Genomic DNA, 12820 nt, shown 5'->3' with positions numbered 1-12820 from the left:
AATATCATAAAATCAATTTGGGGAAAACTATATTCTGGCCATGGGTGCTGAAGACACCTGGGACAAATTGCAAAAAATTGCAAAATTGGTAATTTTGAGAGCTCTAGTATTTGGCTCAAACAGGCTTTAGAGAGAGAAAATCAGCTTCAAAAGTATCTTTTATCATCTTGTCTGCTACCTACATTTAGTAAATAAGGTTTTGGCCACCAAATTTGATGAAATATAAATTGATACAAAACCTACCTTGAAGGTCTTGGGAATTTCTCCAGGATGCTTTCGTCGCGTGGTTCTCTCCAGTGTCTCTCCATCGCACGCTCCGTTTTTTTTTTTACCAAATCTAGCGTAGACTAACAGTTACTCCCACCGAATATCCAGTTTGCCGTGTTTCAGACCAGAGATGATGATACAAGTAGCCCGCATACACTTGACAAAGAATAGTTGACAAGGTCCAAAACATGGTCGTAATACTTGCGATTTCTGCCGTCGAGCACCTAAATTCATCAATATTATCCAACCAGGAAGTAAAGTAAATGTGTCGAGATCAATGTACAAAGCAAATGCATGCCTTTGAACAATCCAAAGTAACGTCTTTGGCTAAAATCGAGTCAGATATTGCGTTAGTCGACAAGCCAAGAGTGGTGAATAAACTGAACGCATAGGCCGGAAGTCCGAGAAGCACGACTGCTGACCGGATGTAACACAATGTAATAGGATGTAACACCGGATGTAAGTTTAATGATATCCTCTTGTAATGGGGTTGTTTCACAATGGCAATGATGAAGAACACCAAAAAAAAAAAAAAAAAAAAAAAGATAAATCGAATGAAAACAAAAACAAAGGAAATGAAGCTGAACTGAAGCTTGGGTGAAAGTTGAACGCATGATCATCATAGCTGCACCCAAAAAAAAAAAAAAAGATTGCTTTTAAGACTGTGAAAATGCAATTACAAATTTAGTTATGATAAACTATTCGTGACAAGAGAATGAAAAATTCGCGTGTGAAATGTCACATTTATTTACCTGCACGGCAAAGACTAAGATCCATTTCGTCGCTGATTTCATCACGGTTTATAATAAGTCCGTAGGCTTGCCCGTGCCTGGAAATATCCCTTTGTCATTCACTGAGTTTTATATTGTTTCTACTGCACTCACAAACGTCCCTTTTGGGATTTGAAAGAGAACAACTTTCCATTGTCACGACCAGGATATTTTCCTTCGCACGACGATATGCAAATTTCCCTTACAGTGTTTTTGATCGACGGCACAAATTTACTTCCGGTCACCCCTCCCCAACAGCAAAAAATAAATAAATAAACAAACAGAAAGAATGCCAGAATTTGGGCAGGTATTAGGTACTGAATGAGTAAAATTTATCGGCTTGGAGCGGACTTATTTATTTCTGGAGGAGAGGTGGGTCAAAAATTCCAACTTCGTAACTTCTAATGTGTACGCTAATGCCCAGATCAGCGACGTATCTTACATGCAGGCCATCCTTAACATCGAATAAGCAATGAATTAAAAAAAAACAAACAAACCTAGGAAACATGGGCGGCTTATGTGGTTGCGTAAAACGATAAGTCAAGCGCTTTTATTTTGTCCTCTTTATTCACCTCTGTAAAACAGTCATAAAAGCGGATCAAAAGTCGTCCTTTTATCCCTCTATCAATGATATATTGTCCCAAAAATATTTAAAGAAGAGATAATGCCATGGCGACAATGTCGCTTTAGCTGAAGCTACAAAAACAAACAAACAAAAAGCGCGTATATCGCATTTAAAAGTACATCCGGTCAGCAGTTTTGCTACTCGCACTTCCGGTCTACATACGTTTGGTCGTAAACAGGTCGTAAACAACGATTTCTTCGCTTCTCAACCATGCACCACGGAATGTACGGCTCGATTTAGCCAAAGACTTTAATATTCAGAATCGTCGCAGACATGCATTTGCGCAGCTGTGATCTTGATAACTTCCTGGATGGATTGTATTGATGAATTATTTCGATACTCGACGCACGACTGTGTTTGACCTGTTCGACTGTTCTTTATTCGGGTTAATGCATCATCATCTTTGGTCTAAAAGTAGATGTTCGACGAGGCTAGCCAGTTAGATTTGCCCTTTCCGCTAGAGTCTGTGCAAGATTTGGTCAAGAAAATGGAGCGAGCGAACTGAGGAGAGAGCTATCCTATACGACGAAAGCATCCTGAAGAAATTCCCAAAAGGTGCAAGGTAGGCTTTGTTTTAATTTATATTTCATCAAATTCGTTGGCCAAAACCTAATCAATCAAATGTAGATAACAGATAAGATGAATGAAAAAACCTCTGAAGCTGATATTCCCTATCTAAAGCCTGTTTGAGCCAACTACTGGGGACCTCAACATTTCCATTTTTGCAATTTTTTGCAACTTGCCTCGGATGTCTTCAACACCCATGGCCAGAATATAAATTTCCCCAAATAGATTTTATGATATTTATAAACTTCAATATCTATGTAAGCTCTGCTGCTAATTTGGTTTATGTGGAAAGAGTACTTTCGGAGAAATAACGAATATGGTTGTGCTTGTTTTTCCTGCTTGTCAAAATGGCTGACAGGCAACATAGTAATACGAACATTGTCTTCTTGATTATAGAACCCAAAATACTCTAACGGCAAATTTTATAAACTGGGAGAGTGCCTCTACCATCTGTATGAATTTCAATTGAATTGGCTCACATGCACTCGATAACCAGACTCGTTTATTTTTACTATTTGAGAGTGAATTTTTTGGTCAAAACATAGACCTCAGGCCGACGTGATCAAGTGCGGTTTCCATGGCAACGACGCACCTGCCGATCCAAATATGACTGTTTTTGTTCATCCCTCCAGGTAACCTACCTCCACACAAAAAATGAAGGGGGGTTAAAATTTTTCATTTCCAACTTTGCTTCACTTTCCTGGAGAATTGCTCTTAAGATCTCTCCCCAGTATTTAACATATTGAATAATCAATAAAGAAAGAAAAAAAAACATTAAAATAACACAATGGAATGAAGAGTTATTGCCTTTTAAAAAGCACCTCATTTCCATGGTACCCATAACCACAGAATCAGCACGTCTTTAATTTGTCTATGACAATGACTAGCTTTTAACTACCCTGTTAAGCAGCATGCCTGCATATTACCGTAATGACTTGATTTAGCGCCTTTGTTTCAATAAGCTCTCCCTCTTTGATTGGCACCCCTTCTGATTTTTGTTAATAGGCGACCCCTATTGCGTAAGCACCCTCATTCCAATCAATGCCCCTATTCTGTTTCAGTGATAGAAAACATTCACGGCTTCAAGACAAGGCTTGTCAAATAGGATTAGAACGGCTCAAGGTAGTACAAATCAAGCCATAAGCAAATCACGTGACAAAAATCCCTTTGACAGAATAACCCAATCAGTCATAGAAGATACTGCGCTGGAAAGATTTGTTATTGATGCAAACAACACTGAAGGTATCTCTTTGAATACACTGATGATTTTCAAAATTCCCTACCATTAAGTGAATATTCACTGTATGTTACTTTTACAGTATCCATTATTGTTCCTTTTTAAATAAATATCAAAACTTATAAGCCCACTCCCTTGAGGTACCATAAGTAAATAAGTGCCCTGACTGATGAATGTGAATTGAATGTTCACTGTTGACCTAACTTGTTTGCTCATAAGTATTGTTGTTGGTGAGCTTGCACATCATTGGGCAAGTCACTTATATAGGTAGCATTAAGCCACTATCCAAATAAATTTGTTGCTAAGGTGGCCTTGTAGCAAGTTTAGCTGGCATGGAAAAGAAGAGGGAAGACTTCAGTTGAAAAAGTGACAGAGCTAGCCACAGAAGGAGGCTCTCTGAAACAATTTTGGTGAGCATTTGCATGAAAATTAAGAAAGAGTGGAGGGGTATCCGAGTTCACAGAGATGACTGTGCTCATGGTCACCTAGATGGACATAATTTAGAGCACCCAAGTATAAAATTAATATGATTACCTGGTGCAAATGCCACCAAATTTGAAGACCTAAAAATGTACCATTTGGCTAATACCAGAGCCCAAACATTTTTTCCTCCACGTAAAAATTATAAAGTAAAAACGATCAAAGAGATTGAGAGACAGTCATGTGCGCACCTGAGTATCTTTCACTTAGTATTCATCTATAATGTATAATCATAAACTTAAGACAGAGTGGCAGATGATACATTTGTGTTCACTGGGCAGTCACAAACAGGAACATGATCTCTTATTTTACAAGGTTTTATACTATGTTATTACTGCAAAAATGAAATTCTGAAAATCTAATTATTCACTTAAAATGAACAAAAATCTAGCATACCTTTTTTGTTGTCAACCCTTAAAAGGTGTGTGCCAAAATCTTTCTATCTGAAAAAAAAAAATAATAATAAGAAAAGAAAATTTCTAACTCCAAAGAGTCTCCACATTGCTAATTTGAAATCCAAAAAAGACCCTTCCAGCCACTCCTCCTCCACCACTAATACTGTGTACCTGAATACCCACCCCCCCTCCCCTCCCAAAAAATGTATGGGTTTTTAAACTTTCTAGCCCCAGCTATACAAAGGACAGATAACTTATCCAGTGGATGAATTCATAAGGTAGCAGATAAAACAAATTACTTGCCTTGAGAACCTTTTATCTACTGGATAAAGAATTATCCAGTAGATAAAGTTATCAGCTCTTTGAAAAACCAGGACATGCTGGTTTGGTACCACTTTGGATACAAAATGACCATGAAATCTTATTTGAGTTATCTTTTAGCTTTTTAGCCAGAAAATTTGAAAAATGATAACTTGTGAGAAATTATTGTCAGGAGGTGAAAATAATTCAGGGCTGTGGTGATTTAGAACCTTTATATGACCAGTTGCGTGACATTGCATTACCTCCATGATCATGTGATGTATATCAAGTTTCGCTTGTGAATAAATTAGTGTGTGTTGAACATAACTCATGGCTGGTCATTACAAGGGCACACGCACAAAGCAAGAATTTAGAACATTTTAGGGGTCACCTTAAGGATGACAGCTCCCTCTGCTACTGTAGAATATTCTGCACGAAATAGTGCCTCCTAATATATATATATATAAAAATACTTTTGTGAGGTTTCTGACTATACAGGAAAAGCATATCATAGCAAGGACTATTGGAATCCAAAGACCATGCATTTTTCAAAAAGATAATAAGTTTCAATTTGGGAAAAATGCCATACATTATACATCTCTGAAATATGCAGGGTTAACGCAAATTTTCGTTTTGGATTCTAACACAGCCTGCTGTACCTGAAAGTCTCCTTTGTATAAGCGTCACCTTTTGCCTCCCTTCCTCACTGGTCGTCCGATTTTTGCTTTCCTCCTGTTCCCTATTTTTGTTACCTGTTCTTCAATAGCCTTCCACATGTCAATAAAATCGGGTATTTGAACGTAACGAATTTGCTTGCCCTGTACAAACATTGTTGGAAAGTCCATAACTTCTTGTCCATTTTGTTTTGAAAACTTTACGTCAGACGTGGAAAATATATTCATAAAGCCATCGACATTATAATTCATCCCCTCAGCTGAAGATTCGTTTCGTAGTTCTACAATGGTCCCGTGACCGTGTACAGCTTGTAAAAGACAAACTAATGTTTTTTCAGAGGTCGCTCGCTCTCGACCGCTCGCCATTTTGAAATTTTGTAAAACTAATTTGGTCCCCAGTCTTTCCCGCAAGTCGAAATTTTTGGCGGGAAAGGAGTATTCTTCCCCCTCCCCTCCCCACAGCTCTGTTAAAGGGACCTAGATGTCCTTAGTTGGAAGAAAAATCTCAAAAGAAAACATAGCGCCAAGTGATTTTTAGGAAACTGTTAAATATTGAGCCATTGCTTGAAATATTTCCCCAAAAAACGTTTTCCGTAATCTTTTTTGTGTATTTTCAAAGTCAGATGACTGTAAGTTTTTGAAGTTTTAGAACCCAGGGAAGAGATCCCAAGGAAGACAGTATATCATGTATGAGGCATAATGTGTCCTGTCAATATCAAGATGGCGAGAGATTTCCCCAGATAACCAAGGAAAGAACGCAGTAAAGATGATCAAAGGAGTGCAAGCAGTGAAGGGAGAGCTGAGCGAACTAGACAAACAGCTATCAGATGCTTTTCTCCATGAGGTGAGCTTGATTCTCTTTTGATCAATGTCGCGTTTGACCTTCGTCAAATCTGGGGCCTGATGCAAGCGACCATCTTCTACACCGCCTCTGCATGCAATTATCCTGCAAGATATCGCCTAATACTAAGCTACTCAAATCAGGGGATATCCCGGAAGATTGAACAGGATAATTGTTTTATTATTCAATGTTATGAGTACGAGAAAATACACATCCACAAGCTTCAACTTCAAGAGCTTTTATTCCAGTACTTTTACTCCACACGTGATCCTTAAGATCACATTACAATACCTTGCACAGGACAACCAACTTATCATAACATCCCCCTTCTTAAGCTATTTAGCTGTCATAATGAGATCATGCTGATACAAGTGAAAACTGGAAAAAGAAGTTAACAACTCAACTGTAAATGAATCTACAATACAACTATATTACATAACATAATCCTTATGCCAAACTGGAACAGATCTAACCCGAGTAGAGCGACGCGGAGCCGAGGAGGCATCAGTATCGGGTGGGTATGGTTCCAGGTTAGCATCTGATTCCCTAGTTACACTTGGAGAGTTTACACTGGACTCCATAGTTACAGGCAGTGACTCATCAATGAAATCATCATTTACTATAGTAACAAGTGGTTCCTGAGTAAGATGAATATGACGCCTATTTCTTCGATACTCTCTACCTGTTTCATCAGTAACTATAAACGATCTGGGTGTCTCAAGTTTTTCTGTAACTACAGCACGTGACAAATGCTTGTCACTTGGCTTCTTGAACCTTACACTATCCCCTTCCTTGAGTTGGGGCAATTGTTTGGAGCCTTGGCGATCATAGAATTCTTTGTATTTAGCTTGTCGTTTTTCTAGTAATTCTGGAATGTCATGACAGACCTGTGGTACTAGGACTGAGGGGTGAACAGGAACTCTTGTTCGGATTTGCCTACTGAATAACATTTGGTTAGGCGAATAAGGAAAATTGCTTATTGGCGTGTTACGGTATTCCATTAGACCTTCATTCAAATTGCACTCCTTTCTCAGTAAATTTTTAACAATGTGAACCGCCTTCTCTGCAAGACCGTTTGCCTGACTATATGTGGGACTGGTTGTTATAATGTTAATGCCATATTGCATAGCATATTTCCTCATTTCTCTGGAGTTGTAGGGCATGTTATCCGCAATAAGAGTTTGTGGATAACCATGTCTCGAAAAAATTTCATTCAGGCACCGGATGATATCACTGCTGGTTTTGCCATTGACCCTAATGGTCTCAATATACTTTGAATAATAATCAATGACCACAAGGTAGTTTTGATTTTTGTGTTCTAATACATCTGATGCAACGATTTGCCAGGGTAATACTGGGATCTCTCGAGTTTGCATGGGTTCTTTGGTCTGCTTACTTTGATATTTCAAACATTTTTCACAACAAGATAATTATCATGTCTTCAATATGCTTATTCATGCTAGGCCAGAATACCGTTGTTCGCGCATTAGCTTTGGTTTTCTCAATGCCGCAGTGACTTATGTGCAATTTCTTGAGTATATCTTGTCTCCATGCAAATGGAATGATAAGCCTGTTGTCCTTGAGAAGGATGCCATCTGTGACATGAATGTCATTCCTGACATTCCAGAAAGGCTTTAGAGAAGGAGGTACATCACGTTTGTGTTGGGGCCAACCTTCCATGGCATACCTGTTTAACATTTGCATAGTAGGATCATTGTGATTAAGTTCTCGTAATTCCATCAATTTCACATCCGAAATTGGGAGATCGAGAATTACACTATGAATAAAATGCTCCATGTCATGATGCATATTATCATCAGTGGGAACATTCGACTGATCAAATGCTCTTGACAGGGTATCTGCAATATAAAGAAACTTCCCTGGAACATATCTCACTTTAAGATTATACTTTTGCAAACGAAGCCTCATTCTTTGCAAGCGAGGGGGAACCTTGAAAAGAGGCTTTTTGAAAATACTTTCTAGCGGCTTATGATCAGAGAGTACTTCAATTTCTGCCCCATATGTATACATGTTAAATCTCTCACACCCATAAACGATTGCCAATAGCTCTTTCTCAATTTGGGCGTAATTGATTTCTGAACTTGACATGGCACGTGAGGCATATGCTACTGGTTGATTCTGTTGCAATAAACATGCTCCTAGGCCGTTTTTACTGGCATCAACTTGGAGTGTAGTAGGTAAACTTGTGTCATAAAATCGCAGGACTGGAGCACTACTCAGGACCGACTTGAGTTTAGTAAGAGCTGTATCGTGCTCTGGAAACCACGCCCATGGCACATCAGACTTAAGTAAGGATCGCAATGGCGCAGTTAATTCAGACATGTTAGGAATATACTTGGCAAGATAGTTGATCATGCCCAATAACCTTTGCAGATCTTGCTTGCATGATGGGGTGGGCATGTTGTAAATAGCAGAAATTTTGTCTGGGTCGGGTGAAAATCCCAGTTCACTAACAACTTCACCCATGTACTTGACTTTGTTTACTCGAAATTGGATTTTGTCTCGGTTAAATTTAATATTTCGTTCTCGTGCCCTTGTCAACACCTTGCGTAAAATCAAGTCATGTTCTTGTTCATCTCTACCTCCAATGATGATATCATCGAAAATTGGTAATGCACCCGAAATATCACCAAAATGTTTTTCAACCATTTTCTGGGCCACTTCACTTGCGCATGAAATACCGAATGGCATTCTCTTAAATCGATATCGGCCAAAAGGGGAATTGAATACACAGAGAAATGAGGATTCTTCTGAAAGTTTTTGGTGCCAGTAACAATTTGACATGTCAACAACTGAGAAAACTTTACAACCATTCAGAGTACTTGAAATTGTTTCAAAACTTGGCGGTTTGAAATCCTCCTTTTCAATGGCTTCATTCAAATCTGGTGGGTCTAAACACAATCTTAGAGTTTTGTTTGCTTTTTCAACGATTACTAAATTGCTAACCCAGGTAACTGGACATTCTACTTTGGCAATAATACCTTTTCTTTCAAGATCATTGAGGGTTCCTTCGAGTTTATCTATCAGTCTTAATGGTACATTCCGTTGTGGTTGAATAGTAGCGTGACTATTAGGCTTCAATTTAATGTTATACTCTCCCTCAACACATCCTAAACCTTTGAAAACGTCCTGAAATTCATCCAAAAGGGTGAATTTTTCCTGAACTTCATCAACACTGAGACCTATTTGTTCTACTTTGTTATTCAAGGTGATAAGCTCTAGGTCTAAACATGATTCTAAACCAAGGAGGGGTCGGACATTATCTCGGAGTACATAAAACTCCAAGGGTGTTGAAACCTTAGCCTCCTTTACCTTCGTGTCAAGAAGGCATTTGCCCACAGTATCTAGTTGGTTCCCTCCAAACGACTTAAGTAGCATGTTTGTTGGGTGTACCTGAGCATTCAACTCATTAGCCAGACCTAAGGAAATTACATTACATTCTGCACCTGTGTCAAGTTTAAAACTTACGGGAATGTCATTAACAAGTAGATCTGACTGAATGTTCCTTCTAGTACTACCTTGAATTTCCTCGATGTACAGACCCTCCAGCAGTTCATTGTTTCCCTTCTCCTCTACTTCCACGTGACGAACTCTTCTTTCTTCCGTGCCATTCTTCGATTTGAAGCAGCACCGAGCATAGTGATTTCTTCCATTGCAGTTGTGACACGTGGCTCCATAGGCCGGACAATTTCCCCTGTCATGAGACGCTGCACAGAATTTGCATTTCATTATTCTACGCGAGTCTTCGTTTTTAGATTTTGTTGTGTCCGCCGGTGGCTCTGTCTTCCTTACAGCGTCGATGTTACCCGTCTGAGTGGCTGGTGAGATGATGATTTTCGAGTGTTCCTGAGATTGTTCCGTAATTCTGCATAATTTCATGGCTTTCTCGAGTGTCAAATCCGTCTCGCGTAGCAGCCGCTCTCGTAGTTTGGGATCATTTATGCCCACCACAATCTGATCTCGTATCAGAGAATCCTTAATCGCCCCGAAATCGCAGTATTCAGCTTTTCTTCTGAGATCTGTAACAAATATGTCAAACGAGCGATCTTCTTGAATGGTCATTCTGAAGACGTATCGTTCGTAGGTTGTGTTCTTACGAGGAACACAATACGTTTCCAGCGCCGTTAAAATACCTGCAACAGTCCTTTCCGTGATATTTACGGGAATGTTTGGTAGGGTTTTGAGCACCCGTCTTGCTTTGATCCCGAGAATACTTTGGATAGTTGCTATCTGTATGGCATCGTCCTTTTCGTGAAGGCCACTCGATATCCGATACAATTCCCACGCTTCCTTCCATTCCTTCCACACATCTGCGAGATTGAGACTATCAATATCCAATTCTGAGGGAGGTTTGATACGTTCCATGTCGGAGTTGGGAGTCAGAGAGGTTTCTTTTAAAGAGATCCTGGTACCATGTTATGAGTACGAGAAAATACACATCCACAAGCTTCAACTTCAAGAGCTTTTATTCCAGTACTTTTACTCCACACGTGATCCTTAAGATCACATTACAATACCTTGCACAGGACAACCAACTTATCATAACATTCAACACACTGATACAAAGCATAGTTTTATTGCAGAAAAGCTAGAAACGACCAGTTGAGAGAGTAAACTGCAGGCAAAGTTAATTCAAAGGCTATTCTTGGTTTTCACGTGACGCCACCAAATTCTAGAATTCAAAACTGGGAGGCCTACAAAGTTTTTACCTTTATTCAAGGAGAGATTACCTAACAATATGTCTGTTAACAATTTCTTAGCTCGATGTCGTGCTTCCTTTTGAAAATAGAACAGTTTCAATTTCCGAGTTTCCATCGTGTGTGACATAAGGAGGACGGCCGTGACAGAGCTTTTCCGTATCTTAAAAATGAAACTTCGCGTGATTTTCAGCATTCTAAACAATTTAAGTTTGAGGAGAAATATTAATCTAAACATTCGAAAATTCACAAGGGCAAACAAACCCCTTTTTCTGGCAAAAGTGAACTCCAGATGTTTTTTCGCATTTCCGGCCGCCATGTTTGTGCCCCTCAGAGGGACACAAACATGGCGTCTCCATACTAAGCTCTATAAATTTATGTGAAACATTTTGTCAAATAACTCGAGTACGGAATACCGCACAGACCTGACACTTGGACAGATGCCTTATTTATTTATCCTCTATACCATGTCAATTTCTTGACTTCATTCACGGAATGGTTTCGATTTTTTTTTCAATGGCGTGACAGTGAAAACCGAGAATCAGCCCTATGTGTGGTTAGATTTCTAAGTATGCGCATGTTCCTGCATGGTGTAGCTAGCTTGACATTTAGACATAATTTATGTGCCTTATAATCATTTCGATCCTCAAGACTGGATCAGTTATTCTAAGATTATTTTCCACAAAATATTAGGTTGTTTTTCTTGTCAAGTGACAACAATAATAGCTAATTGTCTTGTTGAGTATTTGGTACCCGAATACTTCACCAGTTCTGCTTCACCCCCCGCCCTCCCCATCTCCCCCTTACCCACATGCACAGGGTAATCGATAATATGTATCACCCCTTGACAGAAAATGGGTTTACCTAAAACACGGAATCTGGAATCCGGAATCCGGAATCCGGTATATAAAAAAACAAAAACAAAAAAATTATGAAAATTTGTCGACATGAAAATTTCAACGAAAGTAAAAGTCACTTGGGAAACAGTTTTTATAGCTCTTGAAAAATAATTATAATATCAGTCAGGAGCCCAGGGAAATTTTTAAAAGTTTGCCTAAGATTTCAATTGCTGCAGTTAAGCCTATTGTGTTATTATTCTAAGACAGTCCCTTTAAGACAGTCCCTTTGGAGCGTAAAACTTTAAAACACACCAGAACGACACCTATCTATGTTTATAAAATCAAATACACGGAATCAGTAAATCAGGAAAGACTTTCTTTTCTTTCTATTTTTCTTTTTCTCTGTAACTTGCCGTATGCTGATTGGCTTGTGAGTAAGGGATTTTCGTTCTTTCGGAAAAGCTAGGAGAGAGAGATGTGTACGATTGGTGGTGTTTTGACACCTGAACAGTAGGCAAATCAGCGCATTCACAATGGTGACGATGGAAATATATCTTTACACGTGTCATAACATAATTTGTGACTAACGTATATTACGGCTCAACAAATTGTTTTGGCATGAGGGTGGGAATGGGGCTTAAAATATTTAGACTTATAACCTCTAAATCAAAATCAACAGATCTACGGCTTCCAAGGTATCTGGAATTAGAGGATATAAAATAATTTGTTATCTACATCCTGCTATTCTGATTACTAAATTATGGGAAATCGTTCACAGGCTCCTGAAGTTCTTACTGTATTTCAAAAAAGGCCATCGACATGAAACATTTCCTTTGTATCAGCAGCTCGACTCTCTTTGGTAAAGAGGTGCATAAATGAATATAGCATACATGATTGAACGTACCAATGTGTGCCGGCAGGCATGACAGAACCACGAGCCATTGAGTGAGTGAGCGAAGGAACGAAGGGAATAAATGAATGAACGAACAAACAATCAAGGGACGGACGGACGGACCGACGGACGGACGGACGGATGAGTTGATAAATGAATAAATAAATTTGCCCGCTGTCTATCCAGGGTCGGTGCCAATTTGAAGCTTTTTTTTT

The 12820-nt window shown here is 39.0% G+C and overlaps 2 protein-coding genes across 4 annotated transcripts in view; one reads left to right on the top strand and one right to left on the bottom strand.

Annotated features, from left to right (window-relative positions):
* Window positions 1-12820, bottom strand: part of LOC146450029 (U7 snRNA-associated Sm-like protein LSm10) — a 139733-nt gene that overhangs the window by 66783 nt on the left and 60130 nt on the right. For 2 of the 3 annotated variants that reach the window (XR_014860401.1, XM_085100872.1), the window contains exon 2: window positions 4343-4389. Coding sequence is in view for 1 of the 3 variants with exons in the window: in XM_085100872.1 (XP_084956998.1) it covers window positions 4386-4389 (4 nt within the window). In the remaining 2 variants the exon portion in view is untranslated. Of the gene's footprint in view, window positions 1-4000; window positions 4082-4342; window positions 4390-12820 lie in introns of all 3 variants that reach the window. The other variant, XR_014860400.1, reaches the window with a different exon arrangement.
* The window catches only part of LOC146450031 (uncharacterized), a 33799-nt gene continuing 26948 nt past the window's right edge, over window positions 5970-12820 (top strand). Inside the window, exon 1 of the mRNA XM_085100763.1 lies at window positions 5970-6159. Coding sequence (XP_084956889.1) covers window positions 6082-6159 — 78 coding nt within the window. The 5' untranslated portion in view covers window positions 5970-6081. The remainder of the gene's footprint in view (window positions 6160-12820) is intronic.

The sequence above is a fragment of the Pavona decussata genome, unplaced genomic scaffold (assembly GCF_977016875.1).
Source record: "Pavona decussata unplaced genomic scaffold, jaPavDecu1.1 SCAFFOLD_510, whole genome shotgun sequence".
NCBI classification, from domain to species: domain Eukaryota; kingdom Metazoa; phylum Cnidaria; class Anthozoa; order Scleractinia; family Agariciidae; genus Pavona; species Pavona decussata.
This window is presented reverse-complemented; position numbering and strand designations above follow the sequence as displayed.